Source organism: Balaenoptera ricei, chromosome 19, assembly GCF_028023285.1.
Source record: "Balaenoptera ricei isolate mBalRic1 chromosome 19, mBalRic1.hap2, whole genome shotgun sequence".
Classification (NCBI taxonomy): Eukaryota; Metazoa; Chordata; class Mammalia; order Artiodactyla; family Balaenopteridae; genus Balaenoptera; species Balaenoptera ricei.
In genome coordinates this window covers 32,466,483-32,490,988 of record NC_082657.1, presented here as the reverse complement: position 1 = coordinate 32,490,988, position 24,506 = coordinate 32,466,483, and the positions used below count along the sequence as shown (strand labels likewise).

The 24,506-nt window shown below is 44.6% G+C and overlaps 2 protein-coding genes across 3 annotated transcripts in view; one reads left to right on the top strand and one right to left on the bottom strand.

Annotated features, from left to right (window-relative positions):
• CHD9 (chromodomain helicase DNA binding protein 9) overlaps positions 1–6,692 on the bottom strand; it is a 244,283-nt gene extending 237,591 nt beyond the window's left edge. Inside the window, exon 1 of one of the 2 annotated variants that reach the window (XM_059905419.1) lies at positions 6,610–6,692. The gene's annotated coding sequence lies outside the window, so the exon portion shown is untranslated. The remainder of the gene's footprint in view (positions 1–6,609) is intronic. The other variant, XM_059905418.1, reaches the window with a different exon arrangement.
• Positions 6,693–14,351: 7,659 nt separating this feature from the next.
• On the top strand, positions 14,352–15,685 carry CHD9NB (CHD9 neighbor). Its single transcript, XM_059904377.1, has one exon. The coding sequence runs from the start codon at positions 14,555–14,557 to the stop codon at positions 14,711–14,713; it is 159 nt and encodes a 52-aa protein (XP_059760360.1). The 5' UTR covers positions 14,352–14,554; the 3' UTR covers positions 14,714–15,685.
• Positions 15,686–24,506: the final 8,821 nt, after the last annotated feature.

Below are 24,506 nucleotides of genomic sequence, written 5' to 3'. Positions count from 1 at the left end.
GGGAAAAGAGGTTATGCACAAAACATACATTTTTAAAAATTGAAGTAGAGTTAATTTACAATGTTGTGTTAGTTTCAAGTGTACAGCAAAGTGATTCCGTTATACATACATACATATACATGTGTATGTGTGTGTATATATATATATATATATATATTCTTTTTCAGATTCTTTTGCATTATAGGTTATTACAAGATATTGAGTATAGTTGCCTGTGCCATACAGTAGGTCCTGTTGTTTAACAAAATGTACATTCTTTAAAGGCTGGCAAAAGGTCTGCTTGCTCCAAAATAACAGGACTCCTAACTCTTTGGATAAGCATAACCAATGCTCATAAGCAGCAAACTCAATAATTTGCATTTAGTGCCTTAAGCCTCCTCTTCCACCCCCTCCCTCTCCAGTGCCCCCTGTATCCCAGTCCTCAGGAATGGACGAGTGACAACAGTAGTAATAGCTTAAAATTGTGATGCTGCCAATTCTATAATGGAGCAAAACTCTACATCCCAGAAAGCTGCTTCTTGGTTGCAAGAAGCTGTTACTTGGAGGTACACAGCAAGTCACCCCAAAATGTGGGGACAGTGTATCAGTAGAATGCATACAAAAATGTCTGTGGTGACTGATCTGCAAAAGTTCTTAAGGACAGGACAGGATGTGCCTCTGGACAAAGCAGGAAGAGCAAGGCCTGGAAATCAAATCAAGACTTGACAATGGAAGAAAAAAAAAAAGAAAAGCCAATTGTATTAACATAAGCTGAAAAATATTAGGTAGAGAGAAATGGTGATGTCTGAGGAGCTGAGAAAAGGGGGTAAGAAAGAGCAAGTCTCTGAGAGTCTATCTTGTCTCCCACGTTGTCCAGGGTAGTGGGAATCCCTTGAGCATTCCAGACAGCTCAGAGCTTCCCAGAATTCTCTCTTGATAGGGATCTTAAGGTTGGTCCAGGGAGCAGCAGGAAGGCAAAGATTCGGTAATTGATTAGTCACGTCTATGATGAGCACAGAGATGGGGAATCAGGCCAGTAGTGCTGCCATTCTGGACCGCTGTATCCCTCAGAGGATACAAATATCTTAGGCCATCCTGGCTATTAAAATCATTCATCTTGTTCACCTTGTTTGGATTCCAGGAATGCCAAGCTTCTAAGTAGAATTTGGCATCCCCTGTGACTTTCCTACAGGGGAAAGAATGTGCTGATAGGCTGACATAAAGTCTTCAGGCTGCTTCACGGTGCTTGCCCCATTGTGATTTAATATACTTGTGGTCTGGCTTCCTCACCAGGCTGCTGTGAATTTGGTGATTCTGTCGTTTTTAGCCTGATCAGTTCCATGTGCACTAAAGGCACTCCATCTCTGACCTGCAGCGAATGAGTGGCATCACCAGCCTCCAGCCCCCTGTCATGCTGGCCCTGAGGGGTTTTTCTCCTGACATTGCCAGCCAGCTGCGCTTTGCCACGTCAGTCACCCCGACCGCAGCCATCTACCCTGAGCCCGGAATGAGCTGTGGGAGGCCTGCAAGAAAAGTGCTACAGCGACCAAAATAAGTTCTGTTGGAATAAAAAAGAATAAGGAAGAAAGAGATCCTGTGCTTGGGGCAAGATGCCAAGAACACATGACAGAAAACAAGCAGAAGGAATTGGCAATGTTTAATCTAGAGCAGGGAAGATCCGGGAGGGCCAACCAGTTCCCTGTCTTCAAATACCTGAAGGACTGCAGTGATGCAAAGGGGAGAGATTTGTTCCCTGGGGTTCCAGAAGAAAGTATGACAACGAAGGGGTGGCAGATACAGGGAGAGAGATTTCGGTGAGATAAAAAAGCGGAACTTTTAAAGGCAGTTTTCCTTTAATATCAGGTCATTCAAATATCACCACTTTTATTTTTCTTCTTTCTTCTGTCACGTTTGTGAGAAGCAGTGTAACTCAGCGATTAGGAACACAAACTGGAACAGAAACGCTTGGGTTCATTTTCCAGTCCTGTCACTTACTAGCTACATAACTTTGGGCAAGTTACCTTACTTTCCCATGCCTGTTTTCTCTGCTAATAATAGTACCTACCTCAAATAGTACTTAACCCATGTGACTGTGGTGAAAATTGATTAAAGTATACATGCAAAGTGCTTAGGATAGCGCCCAGCACACAGTATGTGCTCAGCAAATGGTAGCAACTATTATTTTTTATTATAATCTCATACCACTTATACTATTATTTACTATTTTTAAGTAGACACATTATTTATCTAAATTTATTTGAAAGGAAACTTTATATTACTACTGTAAAGGCAAAGCCAGAAACACTTGCCATGTATAGATGGAAACTGTACAAATAAACATAAAACAATGTTATTAAATCTTAGCTAGCTACTGTTGCCTGTTCCATCCCCTGAATTTGAGGACTGCTGCCTTTTCCGTAAGAAGGGAGCCGAGCAAGTGTTACAAAAACGGTCTGGTACTTCACTGAGACTTGTTTTGTTGACTGTAGTCAGAAGGCAGAGTCTGGCAAGTTTAAGGAAGTGAAAGGCCAGTGTGGTTGCAGCTCCTGCTCTAGGGAGAGAGGCAGGGCCGGATCAAAGGGACGGTGTAAAAAGGAAATACCTCTCCAAGAATGAGGCTTCGTCATCTTTAGCACCACAGTGCTCTGCCATACCGAATCATCTCACCAGGCACCCAGTGGTATGATCAGCACACTTCAAAAAGCAGGCAGAAACACTTCATAGACCACCGCGCTCCCCATCGCCCCCCGGAGGAAACCTGCAGACAGTTTCCAGACACACCCCCTGCCTCTCACTTCTTTCTATTTGAAGACATTTTCTGGCGGCAGGCTGCGTACTCCTGACCGCACGCAGAAGCTGGGGGTCTGCTGGGACGCACAGTGTCTCCGAGCAGCCCCAGAGAGACTGAGCCGTTTGCCCCAAGGTAACTCACTCATCGACACATCCTTTACTGGCTCTCCTCCCTTCTCCGGTCCGTTTCACTCTCACTGGGCTTTCTGGGATCACCTCCCAAATGAATTCTGGGCACCCAAGTCCTGGTCTCATGATCTATTTTGGAGAAACCCCAGCTATGGCACAGTTTAACTGTGGCGCTCGAGAAATGGCTGAGAATGTTCTATGGAGATTCATGAATCAGGTAAGAATTCAACCAGGAGGACATTTAGTCTCCTTCTGATACTTAGGTCCATGATTCTAGATCGAGTCAGCAAACTACAGCCCACGGTCCATGGGCTCTCCCACTGCCTGTTTTTGTACAGCCTGTGAGCTAAGAATGGTTTTTACAATTTTAAATGGTTGGGGGGATAAAATCAAAACGAGAATAACATTTTATGGTCCATAAAAATGATAATGAAACCCAGATTTCAGTGTCCATCAATAAAGTTTTATTGGAACACAGCTACACTCATTCATTCCCATATTGTCTACGGCCGCTTTTACTCCATAACTGCAGAGTTGAGTAGTTGCAGCTGAAACCATATATGGTCCACGAGGCTCAAAATGTTTACTATCTGGCCCTTTAGAGAAGAGTTTGCTGACCCCTATTCAAGATCATTATCCTGCAGGGAAAAGAGGCAGATTGAGACCTGGTTGCCCAGTGGATGGGAAGCCCATCACCAGACCTAGTATTTAGGCGGTTTTTGGATCAGATGTTCACAGCTCCTTTTCCTACATCTCTGTGACCACCCTCACGACTCCCTCTGCCCTCTGCAGGTACCTAGGACTCCTCCACTGAGGCATTAATGTTTTTATACCAGGAGTAATTTTATTTTTAAAAGGGCATGAGACCTTTTCTTCCCCACACTCTGCCCATTGTCCCAGGTGGTTTCATCGACTCTTGATGGCTTCAGTTACTCATTCTTGCCCAAATCAAACCAAATCTCCAGCCCAGGATCGTGTCCTGGATCTCAGCTCAACACTCAGATGTCTGCTCAACATTAGATTAAGATGGGGGTGGGGAGATGGGTTTTGCTGCTTATCAGTGGTGTAACTTTGAGCAAGGCATGTAACTGACTGGGGCATCAATTTCATCACCTGTCAAAGGTGGAAACAACCCCGCCCAGCCTGCCAGGATTACTGTGCTAATTGGACGAAAGGTGAGCTGCCCACAAAACACTGCCATCTGGCCCCAGCCTCCCTCTCCAGCATATTATCATATTATCGGGCCTCTGCTTCCTCTGATCACTATACTCCCTGCACACTGGCTCTCCTTGAGCTCCTTGACTTTGCCGAGTTCTCACCTACCTCTGGGCCTTTGCACATGCTGCTTTTTCTGCCTGAAATACTTTCTCCTCATCTCACCCCCCAACCTGGCTGCTTCTCAGCCTTTCTGACCCCTAATCCATATGTATGCCTTTCTGTATGCCTCTCCATCCTTGTGCTTGATTCTCTCAGTGCATGTGCAGTGATGTCTAATCAGGGTCAATTCTCGTTATTCACAGTGGTTATATTCTATAAAGTTGCCATGAACATGGAACTGGCGAATACTGATCTATTGCTCCTAAGGGAAAAACCTAAGGTTAGGTTTCTGCAAGCCTCTGGTCACATTTTCATCAACAGATCAATACCTAACCTTATTTTATGGGTGTTTCTGTTTCAAGACCCCTTATTTAATATATATTGTTGATTCATTCACATTGAACTCACAGCCAATACTACTACAACTCATGCCTGAACAAAGCTTATCTAACACACATTTTCTCCATAAGGCACATCGCAGCCTTCTTGTGCTTGGGAACACTGGACAGCACTTCAGCACTATGTTTGGGGGTGACTTTAAACAGCAAAATCACCAATAGAAAGCACAAAAATGCAAAACAAACAAAAAAAACCATGGCACTAAATAGACCACAAAAAGGACACTTGTTCACAGTTCTGAGAGCTGAAACAAGAAAGCAGTGTCATCTTGTTTTGACCTCAGCTGGGAATACGTGTGTTGAGTGACTCAAATTTTTTGCCACTCTGTTTGCGTCCATGAATGACCATGAGAAGCGCTGTGGCTACTGATTTGGGGGTTACAAATAAATTTTAGCGAGTGGGAGAATTTGCAAATATGGAATCTGCAAATAATGAGGATCCACTGTACTTTCTTCCCATTTCTCTCATTCACTAGCATGTGAGTTCACTGAGGACTGGTTTACCTCTGTCTTACCGTTTTATCTCTAGCGCCTGGAAAACAGCTTGGCACATAGTAGGCTCTCAATAATAAATCCAGTTTAAATGAACACATGAGTCAATTCAGTGAAAGTGCTTCGTTGGCAGCAATGACAGCTAGTGTTTATGGAGGAGGCACCACGAGCTGCCCTGTGCTAAGTGCTTTTTCCCTGTTTCCTCTGTCAACAACAAGTAGATTATTGTACTTTTGCCATGGGCTCTGGAATCAGACTGCCTGGGTTCAAACACAGGACCTGCCTTTTATTAGTTATTTAACCCTGAGCAAGTTCCTTGACCTCTCTGAGCCCCAGCTTCCTTCACTATCAAATGGGGTAGTTATAGTAGTACCTTGTGGGCTATGGTGATGAGTTGATGTGGCCATGTGAAGAAAGCATTTAGCACTGTGCCAGGCACAGGCAGGTCCATAGTAAACATTACCTCTTATGGGCAATAATTCCCATGGCAACTCTAAGAGTTTTATATGATACTATCATACCCATTTTGCAGATGAAGGAACTGAGGCTAGGAGTGGTTCCATGAGTTTTCAAGAGTCACACAGCCCAGGAAGGGCTGGCTCTGGGAACTCCAAGCCTATGCTCATAACCGCTTTGGTGTAAATGTAGCATTTACTAATATGATGAGGGCTGATCCAGGAGGCCCCCTGAACTTCTGTAGGATCTGGGTAAAAAGAAACCCACCTCTCTCATGAGTCTTTTCTCATATTCTACATCTGTGTCTTTCTGTTCCCTGCCCACTTTCGAGTTCAACCCTTTCAGAACCAGCCCTATTGGGAGGGAGGATGTTGGTTTGTTATCTTGGGTTTGACAGCTCAAAGGTGGAGATATTTCCTGCTTAAAAGGCATGTTGAAGAAGGAGGAGGAGGAGGAGGAGAAGAATCATCATTCTGGGCTGCAACAACCGTCCTCCTTTTTCTCCAACCCTTTAAATCAAGGATCCTCACACTTGGCTGCTAGCTGGGAATCTCCTGGGAAGCTCTGAAATGTCCAGATGCCCAGGCCCCAACCCAGACCTCCTACATCTGAGTCTCGGAGGCGGGTGGGGTGGGAGGGAAACGGGGCATCAGTATTTTTTAATGCTCCCCAAGCGATTCCAATGGGCAGGCAAGTTGGAGAAATGGTGCTTTGGATCTTATTAGCACTCAGCTCCAAAGCTGAAGTCGCTCTGGGCAGCAGTAACTCTTTTCTCCTCCTAGGACTGGCTGTTCGGGGATTCGGGCAGGCTCTCCAGAGGAACCAGCTAGTGGAGGATGTTTGCGTGCGAGCGACCTGGCGTGCAGCTCTGCCCCTAGGCCCAGCTTGGCGACTGCGGGTCTCCAGGTCCCCGCAGGCAACGACACGTGCGGCCGCTCCGACCTGTCTGGTCGTCCGCGGAGACCGCCGGCAGAGCTCGGCGGCCGCCACGCTGCCCACCGCTCACCACAGAGGTTCGCGGGAAACGCCCGGGGCTCAGGAATCCTACCTTGGCTGTCGGCGCTGCCCTCCGGTGCCCGCAATCCTGAGACTCCGGTTCGATCTGTCAGCCGGGCTCCGCGGTCGCTTTCGTCTGCGCCGGAGAGGCGCCCGCTAGAGCGCAGGCGCCACCTAGTGGGCGCGGGGCGCCGGCTGGGAGGTGCGAGCGCAATCAGTCCCGGGCGGAAATGCAGCCCGGGCTTCCCAATTGGGCGGTTGTCCTACGCGCTGCGCGCCCCGGGCGCAAATCCCGGCTGGGTGGGATCACCTTCACTCCTTAGAGGGCACTGGGAGCAGACCTTGCTGAACTTTCTTTTGGGGGCACGGAGTGGCCTGGAATGCAGAGTGGGGTTTTCCTGGCGGGGCTCGGGGACCTTGCCTTTCATCCAAAAGCTTTCAGTACACCCCAGTGTGGCAGAGCCTCTCTTTGAAATATAGTGCGAACATCAGAAGATGCAAGGGACTGGGTTTCTCTCCAGCCCGGGGAGGCCTCTTCCCTACTAGCAACCCTATCTTTTTGCCCCGCCTCACACCCCGCACCTCCCCACCCCCTTGCCCTCCTACTCTGTTCCCTCCTGTCTCTTTAGCTGAACTTTATTAAACACCCAGCCTTTGTCACACCCGGACACACAGGTCCCTAAGGAGCTGGCAACCCAAGTTATGTTTCTGACCCGGGTGACATTGACATTTCTTTGGTTGAGGCCGTCCTTGGCACTACAGGACATTTACTTCCCTCACTCCCTGGCGCTAAATGCCAGTAGACACCTCGTAGTCATTGTGACAACCAAAACCACCCCTTCATATTTCCAATTGTCTCCCGGGTTGGAGGAGCACTGCCCTAGGCTGAGAACCTATTAGCTGATTATTAAGGTCAGGAAAATGGTGGCTTATTGAAAGTGTGTACATTTCATTTATTTCTTCCTTCAACAAATGTTAACTGAGCACTTACTATGTGCCACTTTCCTACGAACAAGGGATACTACAAAGGACAAAACAGCTCAAAATTTCTGCCCTTGTTGAATTCACATTTATGTAACAAATTAACTTTTAGCACACACACAAAGGCAATGCAATGTAATTGAGCTCTTCGCAGGATAAGTACAGGATTTATTTTTTTTTAAAATACATCAATTTATATAGTGCCCTGGTGATGGAGACAAGTTTGGCAAAAACTTCTTTTAAGGCAATTTATCTCTGTGGTGATTTGGGGGGATAAGTTCACCGGTGGAAATACTAGACGCACTCTGTGACAGTGAGACCTGAGCCAATCCCCCATCCCCCCACCTTCGTGTGCCTATTTAAACTTTGGTCTCTCTGTACTGGTGTCATCTGGTCAAAGTGACCATCAAGGGTAGAGGAGGAGGGGAAGGAGGAGGGGGAGGGGGAGGGAGTATTACCTATGAGCAATACCTGGAGGGGCAAGGGGTTCGCGCGCGCACGTGCATGTGTGCGTGCGTGCGTGTGTCACTGACAGGGGCCACCCCCAGCCTACTTAGGGCTGGCTCCTGCCCTGGTGAAGGTGAATCAGTCAGAGAAGTGCTGACAGGTACACTTCCCATTCTGTCACTTTAAAGTGTCTCTGAGTCACTTCCAGTCCTTGCAAGAGCTCCCTCCTCCTCCCCTACGCACCACCCCACTTTGGCCCAAAGCTTGCCCCAGCAAAGACCTAGATTATAACCTCTGCAAGTCTGATGCCAGGCATCACCTGATGAGGTTAAAGGTTTCCTAAGGACTTTAAGAAGAACTCTCCCCTGAGTTCTTCTAGCATTTTGTTCATTCCACTAATCACAGTGCTTTGGAAACTGTGGTTATCAACAGGTCTGTTTTCTGCATAGGTCCTCCGTAGGTGATCTCCTTGAGGGTCTGCGCCATGTTGGATAGGTAAAAGTAGTGTCAATAATAATAATCTGTAATGTATTAGGCACTAAGAATTTTAGATTGACTAGTTGAATCCTCACAATAATCCTATGAAGTAATCACTATTATTTTACCCATTTTATTGATGAAGAAACTGAGACTTATAATGCTTAAGTAATTTGCCTTGGGTGGGAGAATTAGCAAGTGGTGTGGCCAGGACCTGAATTTGGATTGCCTGCCTGCAGAACCTTTGCCTCTGAGCACTCCACGGCTGTTGATGGGGCACCTGCATAACCATGCTGGGCACTGTGTTTTAGATACGGGACAGCATGAACAAGGGCCTCTCATTTTTATCCCTCTGTGCTCTTGTTCTGTCCACTCTTTCCTTCAAAGGGAGAATTTTGTGTGCTGCATTTTGTTTTTTAATAAATTCATAATGTTATGAGATGTAACCTATTTTTAGTAGGTGAGGCCTTGTTTATCTTCTAGAAGGTTGCTCCATTAATGAGGGTGAGGGAAATTCCCTGGCCGTCCAGTGGTTAAGACTTCGTGCTTTCACTGCCATGGCCAGGGTTCGATCCCTGGTCGGGGAACTAAGATCCCTCAAGCCACGTGGCTCGGCCAAAAAAAAAAGAAGGAGGGTGAGAATCCTCTATTGTCCAAAGTGGATGGAGCTGGAAATGGGTCACTGGGGGCATGGGCAGGATGTCAGGACCCTGGCAGAAGGAGGGGTAGAGAAGGAAGGAGGCTAGGATGCCAGAGACCAACAACAAAGGGACAGGTGCCTATCCCAGGAAGGTCACTTGGTCTTGCGAGGCTGGCCCTTGGACTAAATGATAACTTGACTTTTGGGGTCATATATGTTTATGGCAGAAGTAAGTTTGGTCACTTTTTGGTCATGAACGGCATCTGCAAACCCTGCCAGATATTATGAGGTGTATTAGCAGGATGACATATATGCTGTTTCATTGACTCTTCCCAAAAGTCCAGGAAACTGAGAGTCAGAGGGGTTAAACAACTTGCTGAAGGCCACACAACATGTACGCTGTAGAGTTAGTATTCAATCTCAGGTTCTTCTCAGGCTGAATCTGGTGCTTCTAACCATGACCATTAGCTGCCTTTCCATAAACAAATGGTGAATTGAACTGAACTCCTCAGGAGGGATTTGCAGTTCTCCATTTTGGCCAGGATGTCCTTTCCTCCTCTACCAGCTAATATTCTGCTTATCCTTCTGGGTCCAGCTAGAGGAATCCCTTCCCTATCCCCTTTTCCCAGTGTGACCTTTTTCCTGTATTAAAGCACTTACAGCGTTCTGCCTCGTGGTTTAATTCCCTGCAAAGATGTTGCCTTCCCCAACAGATTCTATGCCCTTGAGAACAGGATCCACGTGGATTATGCTAGGTGGTTTGTTTACCTCTCCACATCTGCTCTCCTCTTCCACCCTGCTCTGCATCCTGGGAGGCTGACCTAAATGGGCAAGACCGAAGGCTTCTATGCCCACTGGCCTCAAGTTGGGTTTGGCCAATGGGAGCCCTGGGAGGGACTGGAGGGAGGGAGGAAAATTAGGTTGGGGTGCTTACAGCCCCAACTCCCTTCCTGCAGGGTGCCTTGGGCCGGCCACTCTTCTGCGCTACAGTCATAGCTGTAAGGTGACCCTCTGCACGCAGCCCCCTCTGCTTCCACATCCAGGTCTCCTGAATTGCAATTCACTAAGGTTCTGGAGACTGGGCAACACCCCACATGGAACCTTGTAGCATGCGGCTCAATAAGCAGCTGTTAAGCTAAATTAGGGGCAGGTGTGTTTGTTTGTTCGTTTGTTCAAATGAAAAGCAGGAGAGAAAGGATTTTAAATGATCTTGAGAACTAGGACCAGATGGCAAATAAGCTCCTAGGCTCCTGGCAAACAGTTTTTATTTACTTTTTTGTTTGGATGATCTTAACTTCTTTTCCTTAAATTAATATACAGCAAATTTGACTTTAAAAATTTTCAGGTACGATTCTATGAATTTCAGCACGTGTTTAGATTTGTGTAACTACCACCACAATTAGGACACAGAACACCAAAAACTCTCAAGCCATCACTTTGTAGTAACACCACTGATCTGTTCTCCATCCTTATATTTTTGTCTTTTTGAGAATGTCATATAAATGAAATCAAACAGTAGGTAACCTTTAGGCTTCTTTCACTCATGAACATCTTTGAAATTCCGTTACGTGTAACGACAGTTTTTCCTTTTTATTGCTGAGTAATATTGTGCTGTATGAATGTACCACAGTTTATTTATCCATTCACATTTGGGTTGTTTCTAGTTATTGATTATTAATAGAGCTGCTCTAAATATTTGTGTACAGGTTTTTGTGTGAACCTAGGTTTTCATTTCCCTTGGGTAATGTTATGGACTGGATGCGTTGTCCCCCCCAGATTCATATGTTGAAGCCCCAATCCCCAGTGTGACTGCATTTGGAGATAGGGCTTTTATGGAGGTAATTAGGTTAGATGAGGTAATAAGGATGGGGCCCTAATCTCACTGAACTAGTGTCCTTATAAGAGAAAGGGACACCAGAGTTCTCTCTCTTTGTGAGCACAGGGGAACGACCATGTAGAGATGCATCAAGAAGGTGGCCATCTGCGAACCAGGAAAAGAGCTCTCACCAGAAACCAAATTTGCCAACACCTTGGTTATGGACTTCTAGCTCCAGAGCTGTGAGAAAATGTCTATTGTTTAAGCTTCTGAGTGTGTGGCATTTTGTTATGGCAGCCAGAGTAGACTGATACAGGTAAATATTCTATGGTAAGTGTATGTTTAACCTTATGAGAAACTGCCAGACGGTTTTCCAGAGTGGCTTTACCATTTTGCATTCCCACCAGCAGCACATGAGAGTTCTGGTTGCTCTGAAGCTTTGCCAACATATGGTATTATCATTAGTTTTTATTTGTGTTTTTTATGTTGATACTCTCTGCGTGCTATGTTTTGTAGGTGGTAAAAGTCAAGGAAGCATTTTATTTTATTTTTATTTTTAAAAAAAATTTATTTTACTTACTTGTTTTTGGCTGTGTTGGCTCTCTGTTGCTGTGTGCGGCCTTTCTCTGGTTGTGGCGAGCGGGGGCTGCTATTTGTTGAGGTGCGGGGGCTTCTCATTGTGGTGGCTCCTCTTGTTGTGGAGCATGGTCTCTAGGTGTGCGGGCTTCAGTAGTTGTGTTGCACGGGCTCTAGAGCACAGGCTCAGTAGTTGTGGCACACGGGCTTAGTTGCTCTGCGGCATGTGGGATCTTCCCGGACCAGGGCTCGAACCCATGTCGCCTGCATTGGCAGGCGGATTCATAACCACTGCGCCACCAGGGAAGTCCCAAGGAAGCATTTTAAAGCTGAAAATATTTTGAAAGTATCCTACTGTGGTCCCATCCATCACTGGGTGGTCCATTTCTCTTTCCTTGTCTTTCCGCTGGCCTCATTCTATTCCTAGGGCAATGTCCCCTAGGCAGAGCCAGCTAGTGATCTGGCAAATTAGTCTTCATCAGAGGTGAATCCATCTCTGAGAAAGCTGAGGAAGAGGTTAGGTGTGGGTAGGTCTGGCTTTACAGGCCTTATGCTTCATTTAAACTTCTGTTGTCACCATCTTGAAATTCTTAATAATTTTTGAACAAGGGCTCACATTTTAATTTCACGTGGGCCCTTCAATTATGTAACCAGTCCTGGGTGTGAGTATCACAGGCAAGGCAAGGCTGCTCACCAGGTTCACTCAGAAAGGGGCCCTCATCTGTCTCACCAACCACACCTCTAAACTAAGCCAAGCCCAACCTGAGGGTTTGACCTGTCTCCTTGGTGCTCCTGCTGCCTGTCTTTTGTGCTGACTTGGGATGAGCATGATTAATTTGGAGGCTTCACAAGAGACTTGTTGGCTTAGGATCCCAGTATCCAAACGAGGATTTGCCTTAATTAGGACTTCTTAACTGGAAGGCAAATGGAACCTCTCTCTTCCACCCTGACACCCCCAAAATGTACTTTGGCGTTTATATGGGAGAGGTAAATCGACAGCATTATAATGTCCTCCTAAGTGTCACTCTGCCAGCCCGGTTGGCAAGAAGCTCATTCAAAGAAAGGTGATTTACAGGGGAGTCTTACCACATTCCTGTGGATCACTGAATGCCTAAGTCCAGGAAGATGAATGGTGTTAACCAGAGGCAGTGGGGGTGGCAGCAGGAGGGGACAAGGAGTGGGAAGGTCACAGGGTGTGCAGGCAGCATCCTGAGCTGGCTGCCAACCACGCACGTGACCTCAGGCCATCGACCTAACCACTCTGGACTCAGTGATTCCCCCTCTAGCGTGGCTTAACAATACTCCCTCATAGGACTGTTTGATTGTGAGGAATAAACGAGAGGACATGTGTAAGACATCCGAGGCTGGCATGTACCCACCCCTCCGGAAGTGAATGGAGTTGGTGTCACCTTTGACCGCTGTGTGCATACTCGGGGAAGAATACAGTCTGTGCTTCTCTGAAAAGGTACTACATGGACCTGCTTGATCCTCTTTGCAGCTTCCTGGGAGCTGCGCCAGAATTATCGGGCCCCTTTTGGAGTTAGGAAAAAGAAAGCGAGGTGATCAGAAAATAAAAGAGGAGTCAAATATAGAGCATTCGTTCACAGCTTTGAAAACTTTTACCCATGTGTCCCGGATTAAAAGAGCAATGACAGGGCTTCCCTGGTGGCACAGTGGTTAAGAATCCACCTGCCAATGCAGGGGACACGGGTTCGAGCCCTGGTCCGGGAAGATCCCACATGCCACAGAGCAACTAAGCCCGTGAGCCACAACTACTGAAGCCCGCGCACCTACAGCCCGTGCTCCACAAGAGAAGCCACCACGATAAGAAGCCTGTGCACAGCAACGAAGAGTAGCCCCCGCTCGCCACAACTAGAGAAAGCCTGCGTGCAGCAACGAAGACCCAACGCAGCCAAAAATAAATAAATAAATTTATTTTTTTAAAAAAAGAGCAATGACAGGCCTACCAAACTGATGACACCTATGATGGTTTATGAAGGTGGCCCGGTGCGGTCTTTAAAGGAGATAAGATGAACGTAGTGATAGAGTGGAATCCGGATGACCTGGGTTCTAATCCCTGCCCTGCTATTTCCAGGCTGTTAGACCTTAAATTGTTCAACCTCTCTGTGCCTCAGTGTCTCCATCTGTCAAATGAGGATTAAATAACACAATCTGCCTCTTAAAGTTGTTGTGAGGATGGAACAAGATGATGAATGTAAACTGTACTTGGTACCAAGTAGCACTTGGTACCTGCTAATTTGTTTATTTATCTATTTATTTATTTTTCCTTCTAGTTTCATTGAGATATAATTGATATATAACACTGTATAAGTTCAAGGTGTACAGCATAATGTTTTAGATTTCACACATCATGAAATGATTATCACAATAAGTTTAATGAACATCCACCATCCCTTAAAGATACAACATTAAAGAAACAAAAATTTGTGTATGTGTGTGATGAGAACTCTTAGCATTCACTCTGTTAACAACTTTCATATATAACATACGGCAGTGTTAATGCTTTTCGTTACTTACATGTTTGGGTAAACCCTGGAGTCCACGATCTTAGCCCCATTCCTCAACCCCGGGTGGAGGTGGCCTTCTAGGGTAGGGGATGGCCTCCAAGCGGGGGGTCTGTGAGTCCCAGAACTGAATATGACCCTGGGACATGGAGGAAGGGCACAGCTAGTTGCTTAGTAACAGGGCTTTCTTTGCAACCAAGAGAGGGCTGGTGTTTGCAGGTAACTAGGTGGGGGGTTGTAATTTGTAAAGAAGAAGTTACCGGTTAAACAAAAGGGAATTCTTCTGATGGAATGAATAGGGCTTGGTGCTAGCAGGAAGAGTCCCCTTCCAGGCCCTGCCCATCCCACAGATGGGGCGGGGGGTGTCATTATGCAGATTGGACTGGTGTCTTCCTGTGACCATAGAAACGGAACCCGGTCTCTTTCAGCTGTGCTCTGAGGAAGGGTTACTTAACTCTGGCACCTGAGGGTCAGCTACACAGAGCCGCCTCACCTCGGGACATCCCAGGGCACTCACCCTCTGCGTCCAGCTGAGATGGGATGCCACTCCAGCAAGAGCACCAAGGTGGCGGAGGAGTCCCAGAAACCCGCAGAACAGCCCGAGGGAGAGGAGCCAAATCTGGGGGCTGGCACAGAGGCAGCAGATGGCAAAGACGCCTCCTTGAAGGATGGTGCCCCTGAGCAGAAGAACTGAGATGCTTCTCTCTGGATTCGGACCCTCACCTCATCCGTGGCACTGCCTTTGGGCCAGTGAGACTCGGGGCAAACCCCATCCTGAGAAGCTCCAAAGAGAGGGAGGAGAGAGAAATCCCCGCCTTTGGGATTCAGGCTTCAGAAATTACCTTCATCGGGCTTTGCTCTGGAGCTGAGAGGGACATGCGGCCACGGGGGGTCCTATTTCCCCAGCTCTCCGACAGAGAGGACAAAAGAAGTCTTCACACATCCTGGGACTTTCCCTGAGCTTCTGGAAACGGGGGAGCCCCATAGCAGACTGCTCTGGCTCTGGTGAATCTCTGCTGCTAAGCTGTGACTGTCTAGTGACCCTACCCCCTTCCATGTGCCTCACTTTCCTGAACTCTGAAAGCTCTGTGGTCACAGCATCGATGGGGACGTGTGGCACTCAGTTTCTTTCTTTCCTTCTTTCTTTTTTTTTTTTGGTTTGTTTTTTTCTCTCTCCTTTTTTCTAATAGCTGGCTGAATAGCCAGTGCCCGTCACAGGAAGGTTTGGGGTTTGGCTCACTCCACACTGTTTGTATGAATACTTTAATATTTAACTTGGAGAATTGTTAATGAATTATGGGAACAATCGGGATCAGACTGTGATCATGGCAATGGGAGACAACAAGGCCTTGATCATCCAGTAAGTGGAACACTGAGTGCTGGTGGGAAGGAAGGAGGAGGGATTCGTGTTCTTGGTTTTTTAATCCCCAGAAAAATGTCCCTCTGCTGATGTTCCTGTGTCTCCTCACATCAAGAGTCTGTCAATCTGAACCCTCTAGCGTCTGAGCTATCTGTATCCAGCCTTTGGAAATACTTCACTGTTTACTGACATGTCTGTCAGCTTCTCTTTTCTCCCCCCTTGCATGTGTTTTGTTTTTAATTTGACCCCAAAGCATTTTAATTTGAAATCAAATGGATATGTTTGCAAATAAATGATGACATAACACGTTTGAAAGACCGGACTGGGGAGCTGGGATTAGAGTATCAGCGGGGAAGTGTGGGTGTGATTCTGTAGAATGCAAGTGAGTGAAGGGGCTAGGGAGACAGCATGTTACTGGAAATGACCCTTCTTTTTGGCCATCGAAACCTCAGAAACTGAAGAGGATTCTTTTGAGGATCTGGCAACTGGGGTAAAGAGCAGGGAAGAAGGAAGGACAAGAAGTAGAGCCTGCAAATTGACTGCAGAGCGTTCCTTTTGCTTCAGCGGAGCCTGATGTCTTTTAGGGAGGGAGCAGGAGAGATGGGGCCTCCTCAGCTGGCCTGAAGCCCTGCTTTTTCCCCGGGGGTAGGAAACTTGCAGTGGGCCAGGAAACAGGCCTGGGCTTGCAGCTGGGGATCAGGAAGTTTGGGGCCTCTTTCTGCAGCTTTCTGGGCATAGGCCAAGCTCTGGTAACTGCTTTCAATTTTTTTTTTTTCTTTTCTTAATACAATTCTGTTTTTCTCCCTCCTCCCACCTAATGGAAATTCACCCTGCAAAATAGGACAGTGTCTGGTAAGAAGCTGCTCACAGTATACACCCTCAGGACTCCTGGAAAAAGTTCTCAGCTGGTGGTGAGGTTTTGAGGCAGGGTGGTGCTTATTTCACCAGCTCCTGAGGGGTGAAACTCACTCAGCTTCTTACCAAATCAAGTGAAGGAGACTCCAGGTCCTTAGAAGTTCAGAAAACAGGGTGGTTTGTCTTACTTCCTTCTGGGATGGTGTAAAATGCTTGTTTAATTAAATTCAAGATCCCTGAGGGTTTTCAAAACTGGATTCTTCATCCACCTCCAGCTGTGGCAGGCATGCAGCAATTTGCCAGGAAGTTAATCTGTAACAGGAAATAGGACCCAGTTTCTTTGAAAAGACATTCCAATTGTGCCACTGGGGCCCAGTATCACTCATCTGTCTCCCTCTGAGGCTCAAGTGCCTGGTGAAAGTGGCCAGAATTATGTTTACTCAAATGAGCTTTAAACTCTTTAAAGACAGTGTCTGCATAGACTTGGCCCATAACTTGAAAGCCATTGCTCTGGCCCACTTCCAAAACTACTGGAAGAGGAGGAGTTTGTTTACTAGTCACCTTTCTATCTACCTACCCCTCCATCTATTCATCCATCCATCCATCCATTCAACCTCCCAATCTATCTGTCATCTGTCTGTTTGTCTGACTATTTACCTACATATTTACCTTCCTACCTACCTATGCATTCAGCTCTTCCCTTGGATTTTTCAGTTATATGAGGCAATAAGCTTCCCATTTCAAACCAAATTCATTCATGAAGCAAATATTTATTGAGTTTCTACTCTTCTCTATCACTCAATCATTTATTCCTTGCTTTATCCATCCATTAATCCAGCAGTTACTGGAAGACTACTCTGTGCCAAACTCCTTATTGCTAATAAAATGTTGAAGTGTGCCTAGTGGGAGCACAGCCTGGAGCAGGGTGGTTCAGAGAGATCTTTCCAGCCTAGGTGAGACCCATGTGGAGCCTTTAAGAGTAAGTAGGAATTGGCTAGAGAAAGAGGATGAGTGTTTCAGGAGAAGGGGAACGTAGGAGCCAAGATTGGAGGCTACATCAGGCATGATGGGCAGTGTTGTGGGAGCCTGAAGGGCACATCACACAGTGACAGGGAGGTGAGGCTTAATAACTAAAAGGATCAGATCACGAAGGGCCTTATGCTTCATACTTAGAGGCTGAGAGTTCATCCTAATGGTGATGAGGAGTCCACTGAAGGACTTTAGGTAGAGGAATAATGCCAGAATGTCAGTTACTTTTGACTGCTTTGTATCTTGCCTTCGGGTAACAAATCCCATCTTTTCCCTTTGGGGAACACTTTTCTTACCCACTCTCAGTTTACATGACTTGCTGATCCCATTCTCGGGCTCAAGGCTGAGCGCTGTATGTGCCTGGTCGAATTGACTAATTCAAGGAAGGGCATCTGACCCAAACCAGTCTTCCTGGAGACTTTCTGTTGACACAACTAGGAAAGAAGTATTCACTTTCTTTTGGAGTTAATAAAATTGCAGGATTTTAGCTTGGAGCCTCTTAATGGCAATCTTCCCACCACTGGGGAGGGTCTGCTTGAGAATGAAGCCGCAGCAGATAGTGGAGCTGAGAGGAGAGACATATTCCCAATGAACTTGTTTGCGCAACTGGATCCAGCCATGCCAGAAGCTGTTACCACCCCTAGAAGATTTACACAAGCCAATAAATACTCAGTTTTTTTTTTTTTTTTTTTCTGAGAGTGGTTTAAATTTGTTTCCTTCATTTTCAAAGAGTTATGAGTAAATCAGACCAACTCAGATTTATACTTTAGGTAGAGTAACTTGGTAGCTTGTTGAAGAATGGAGTTGAGAGGGATAAGGCTAGAAGTAGAAACACCAGTTAGGAGACAATTGCCTGACCTAGGAAAAATATATCACGTAGCTATTACTATTAATACCTATTTTGCAACCAGCCACAAAATCTCAGTGGCACACAAACATAAGCTTTTTCTTTGAACTCACGTGTCTATGAGTCACTATGATTCAGGTGATCAAGGCTGCCTGAGGAGTGTTCACATGACAAATAGCAGGAGCACAAAAGGCTGAGTCCAACTGCACAGCCATGGTCATGTCCTCTATTATTCCATTGCCCACAGCAAGTCACATGGCCAAAACCAACATCAACAAGGGAGGGAAGTGCCCTTTTCTCATGGAGGGTGAGGGAGTAAATATTTGCTAAACAATAATCTACTCTGACACAAAAAGGAGAGTGAAGAGGACAAATTCAAGCAATATTTAGGGGATAGAATCAACCAGTTTTGGTGGTTGATTTTACATAGGGGTGGAAGCAGAGAGAGAAGTCAAGATTTCTGCTTGGGTGATGGGGCCGTTGATGGTGCCACCACGTAAGGAAGGGATTCTGGGAGGAAGGGCATGTTTAGAGGGAAGATCAGGAGTTGAGTTTTGGAAAGGTTGAGTTTGAGATGCTAACAGGACAAAATAAAAATAATTCTAAGCTTGGTGATGGATGTTATCTAGACTTACTGTGGTGATCATTTTGCAATATACACAAATACTGAATCATTATGTTGTACACCTGAAAGTAATATAAAGTTATATGTCAATTATACCTCAATAAAAAATAAAAACAAAAACAAAACAAAACAAAAACAAACAAAAAAAAACAAAACAACAACAACAAAAATAATAATAATAGCAACCAGTTATATCACTCTTACTGTGTCCAGGCATTGTTCTAAATGCTTTACATATAGGACTCGTTTAATCCTTTGAACCACTCCATCTTCTTTTTGCAGATTAAAACACGGAGGAGTTAAGTAATTTACCCCAGTTCTTTCAGCTCTCAAAGACAGAGCTGGAACATGTACTAGGCAGTTTGGCTCCAGAGGGTGAGACTTGGGGAACTCATTTGGGAGTTGTGGGGATCCTCTTGGACCCCCCAGAATTGGTATAAAGATTATTTTAAAGTGAAAACATTTGAGCACAGAAGATGCAGAAACAAATCTTTTACAAATTTCCCTTAGCTGCCTGAAATTACGAAATACAGCTGCCTTTAAAGCCCCTCTGAGGGAGTTTCCTGCGAATTTAGCTGCTAAGAAGACAGAGTGTCCATTCTCATTAGCATCAAAAAGCCCAACAGAACCTTCCATACTCTACCATTGAAGCCCTAAAAATCCCCCTTTTGTTAAATTGGTATGTATACACCTTTCCTTGGGGCTATTCCAAGAGTTGGATTCCATTACTGGGAGCTCCCACAGGCTTGTGTGAAAATAAATCCTGTCTTTTCTCTTGTTAATCTTTTTTTTCTCAGTTAAATTATCAGGCCCCCAACTGCTGGACAAGAGCTAGAAGAGGAAAAGTTTTCTTCCCAACACTTTTGGCAATAAGGATGGGATGGTTGGGATTCCCCACTCTCTGGAGACTCCTACTAAGATCCCAGGACCTCTGACAATGCCAGCAAAGGTAAACTTTATTTTACCAGTCAGAATCTTGGATCTCTGCCAGGGTCCGGACGAGCAAGGACAGTAGGAGTCTTTCCTTGCCTTTTCAAAAAAGATTTTCCAAATTTTAGATTTACAGAAGAAAACTTTTGTTTAAAACCAGTTCTTTGGGTACTGGGACTCTTGTTATAGGTAGCTATTATGTCTGTCTCTTGCGCTACTGTTTTGTGTTGTGATGTCTAGAAGTGTTTGTTTCCTGAGAACTTGGCTTTGGAAGTTGAAAAGAGCATTCTCTCTGGTTTTCCACCTGCTGGGGGGTGTGATCTGCTGCCAACCATTAGGTGGCAGGCCCTGAGAATCTGTAGTCAGCTGGCCAGAAATGTGGGTAGCCTGGGTACCCCATCTGCAGCTGGTGTCCCACTTACCATTACCAGCTCTCAGGGGATTCATCTAAGTCTAAATTCTAAAGGGCCTCATCCTATAAGGACCCTTGTCTCTTTCTCCACTGCCTTTGTTCATCACCTATGGCAATGGAGAGCCTTACTTCCTTTCTCTTGGCTACCTTTGAGTATGAGGGTTGTTGTGTCTTCTGTGCCCCCTTTGGGGATGAGTTTTGCCCCCATAGTTAAGCCATAAAAATGCTTATGGTCTGAGTCACAGTTGAAATGAGTATACTTTCTGAAGCTGGATGATAATCTAGCATCTTTGTTTGGAAGATACCTCTTGGGCTAGAAATTCTCCTTCCGGTTTTGGTTTTGAGGCCTCTCTGTTGTTGGTGTTGAGGCCTCTCTGTTCTCCCTACTTGATTCTGTTCCTCTCATGGGAACTTTTCAGTAGATTGAACTCTTTTCTTCTTAAACCCTCACTGACTGTATGCTCTGCAACCATGGCACTAACTCTGTCTGCTTCCTTTCTTGTTGGCTTGACTTTTCTAAGGATAATTTAGAACGTCAGTGGTGCCTTTGAGAAAAGTTAAATCTTCCAAGCTGGATTTTCTAAGATTTTTTGCTTTCTATGTCAGCCCTTCAACTCCCTATAGTCACTGGAAATTTAGGTTCCCCCCCTGGCCCTCCTCAGGGGCTCTCAAGGGACTCAGGGACCCTCAAAAGCAAGCACATGAGGCTGAAAAAGAAGAAATAGACTAATTGTAAACAAAATTTAGTCCACAGCCTCCATAAGATTATACATCAGGAAAAAAGGAAAAATCTTAAAAGTCTCCTCCACAAATACTGGATAAAGCTTTAGCCCTCATACTGAGGAGGCAACAACTTGTTCCATCTGTCAGAAACACAATTCAGATAAAAATATAAAGTGGGACAAAGATGAGAACCAACCTTTATATATAAACTAGTGAATTTTGTATTATTGTATGTCTTAGTTTGGGCTGCTATAACAAGATATCATAGACTTGGGAGGCTTAAACAGCGAATACTTATTTCTCACAGCGCTGGAGGCTGGACACCCAACATAAGGGTGCCAGCGTGTTAGGGTTGTGGTGAGAGCCAGTTTTCTGGCTTGTGGGCTTCTCTCTGTATTTTCACATGGTAAAGAAAGAAGAAAAAGAAAGAAAGAAAGATAGGAAGGAAGGAAGGAAGGGAGGAAAGGAGGGGAAATAAAGACAGGGAATTCCCTGGCAGTCCAGTGGTTAGGGCTTGGCACTTTTGTTGCCGAGGGCCTGGGGTTCAATCCCTGGTCGGAGAACTAGAATGGGGAGAGAGATAGAGAGCGTGAGAGAGCACCCTCTCGTGTTTCTTCTTATGAGGACACTAATCCCATTCATGAGGGCTCCATCCTCATGCCTTAATTATCTCCCAAAGGCCCTCATCTCCAAATATCATCACGTTGGGAATTAGAGTTTCAACATGTGAATTTTGGGGGACATAAACATTCAATCTACAGTCCTGTATTTACGCCTGATTCATGGCTAAAAATGCAAATGAAACCTATCTCTATTTGCAGCTGCCTCTATGTATATGAATGTATGTTATGTATCTGATATTTTCCTACCTCTGGATAGTATTACCAAATTAACAAAGGAGATTTATTTTAATTGACTTTTAGAGAAAATAAGCACTTATATAAATTAAATATCACTCAAACTCTCAGAAATGTGGGAACTGGACTTCCCTGGTGGCACAGTGGTTAAGATTCTGCCTGCCAATGCAGGGGACACAGGTTCGAGCCCTGGTCCAGGAAGATCCCACATGCCGTGGAGCAACTAAGCCCGTGTGCCACAACTACTGAGCCTGCACTCTAGAGCCCACGAGCCACAACTACTGAGCCCGTGTGCCACAACTATTGAAGCCCGTGCACCTAGAGCCTGTGCTCCACAACAAGAGAAGCCACTGCAGTGAGAAGTCCGCGCACTGCAACGAAGAGTAGCCCCAGCTTGCCGCAACAAGAGAAAGCCCACATGTAGCAATGAAGACCCAACACAGCCAAAAATAAATAAATAAGTAGATAAATAAAAAAAAAGAAAAAAGAAATGTGGGAACTAACCCAAATGATCTTCAAATTCACATGATTTGGGTAAACCTTTGTTAAATAAGACTAGTCTAATATTACTGGTTTAATAAAAACCTTCTTTGCCTACAATCATACATTTTTATTCTACTTGGATTTTCTAGTCGAAGCTATTATTATATTTACTAGATGTTTAAGATTATAAAACTTATACATTTGATTCTAATCAAATTAAGTCATTACTCTGGCTAACTTTATTTCAACAATGATTATGTTTTATAATAAACCTGTCAAAATAGTCTCCAAAATCTTTTTTGCTTACTTGCCACCTTAAAGCTTTACTAAGTTAAATGATAGATATTCATTAAATATCTAGATCACTTCTAAATAAGATAAAATACTGAAACATTAAGTACTGAACATAAGGTTATATACTTTTGACTTCTTATTTTTACATAAAGACTACAGATGCTTGGACCTGTTAATAAACATGTTCTTTTGCCCACTGGGAAATTGTGCTATGAGGAAGCATATGTCTCTTGAAATTGTGAGATGGTATATTCATAATTTTTCTTATCAACTACAGAATGTTGGTATATCACAGACAGTTCACAATTGTCTCTTTCCTAGTTTTCTCTGGAAAATAAAGATTACTAAGGGTTGAAAATTATAATCAATATATGTAAGTGGAACTAATAGAAATAATAAGAGCAGAGGAAAAAACTCTACGCAAAATGTGCCAGGAAAGTAGGATATGTTTTTTTTTTTTTTTTTTTTTAGGATATGTTTTTGATAAGAAAAAGTATACAATGTATTAAGGATATGTTTTTGTTAAGGAAAAGAGAGAGTAATTTTGTCCTGAGTTAGTTGATTCAAGGTTGTTTAAAGGTTGCTCCAGAATGAGAAAGAGGAAGATGTAGGACAAGAACTAGATGGGTCTAGAAAGTTGTAAAGGGTCTGTGAGAGAGAAAGAGAGAGAGAGAGAGAGACTATTTAATCTCATATGGTCAAGCTGGATAAGATTAAATTGATTTATTATAAGATTTTTAAATGAGCTTTAATATCAGTAGTGTACTAATGCAAAACTAGAGTGTGATTTTTCTCTCTCTTAAAAAGACAAAATGTGTTGGATTTTTGGCCTATTTTTAATAAGAGATTGTAAAAGGTTTTCTCTACCTTTTGAATAATCCACCTAGGAAACAAGGATTTTGAATCTTACCACAATAATTTCCTGTGTTGTCTTTATCATGCCCTCAGTTATTTAAGAGAAATGATTCTGGGCTTCCCTGGTGGCACAGTGGCTGGGAATCTGCCTGCCAATGCAGGGGACATGGGTTCGGACCCTGGTCCAGGAAGATCCCACATGCCGTGGAGTGGCTGAGCCCATGCACCACAGCCGCTGAGCCTGTGCTCTGGAGCCCGCGAGCCACAACTGCTGAGCCTGCGTGCCGCGATTACTGAGGCCCACGTGCCTAGAGCCCGTGCTCCACAACAAGAGGGGCCACCACAATGAGAGGCCCGCACGCCACAGTGGGGAGTGGTCCCTGCTCGTTCCAACTAGAGAAAGCCTGTGTGCAGCAACGAAGACCCAACGCAGCCAAAAATAAATAAATAAATAAATTTATTAACAAAACAAACAAAAAAAAGAGAAACAGTTCTTCTCACTTTTTATAAGAGCTGAGTTTTTTTTTTTACAACCTTGTTACCTCCTATATTTACTTTCGAAATCTTTCATTGTTATTTCAGTTCAATTGACAATTAAGTATTGTCGCACAGTCACCTGTGCTCCTGGGTTTAAACCCTTTGACATTTTTGACAACTTTCCAAAATCAAATTCTACATGAAGTCTTCTTGACCTCGAACTGACCTTGAGATTTTGCAGAAGGCTCCTAGAACATCTCAAAGGGTTTGTTTTCTCACTTTGTAAAGAGAGAGATGTTAAACTAATTAGGCTTATTTGACGTGTTAAATTGCATGAAAAGCGTTGTCAAATGAGAAGTGATACTTAACCTTCCCTAGGCTATATTTGTATGGCTAAATATTGTTAATGTAACTACTTCTGAAATTGTATGAAACTCCTGGAAATTTTTCAGTGCCCTCAATGTCCATGATATATACTGGTATAATGTTAACAGTCATAATTCCAGTTATTACTTAAAAAGTTGTATGTCACTGAAACAGTCAGATTTCTTTTGTGAAATTGTGTTATTTTTATAGTAAACTTTCATCAAATTTTTAACCATGGTCATTTTAAGCCTTTTATTATTCATGAATAGTTATTGCTTTACTCTGATGCTTACCTGAAAGCTCTTACAAACAGCTACAAGCCAGAATGCTTCATCTTCAACAAAAGGGACTGACTCAGGCCCATACAAAGGACT

Excerpts from the sequence above, each read along its gene's own strand:
- CHD9NB (XM_059904377.1), top strand. The coding sequence starts at position 14,555 with ATGGGATGCCACTCCAGCAAGAGCACCAAGGTGGCGGAGGAGTCCCAG.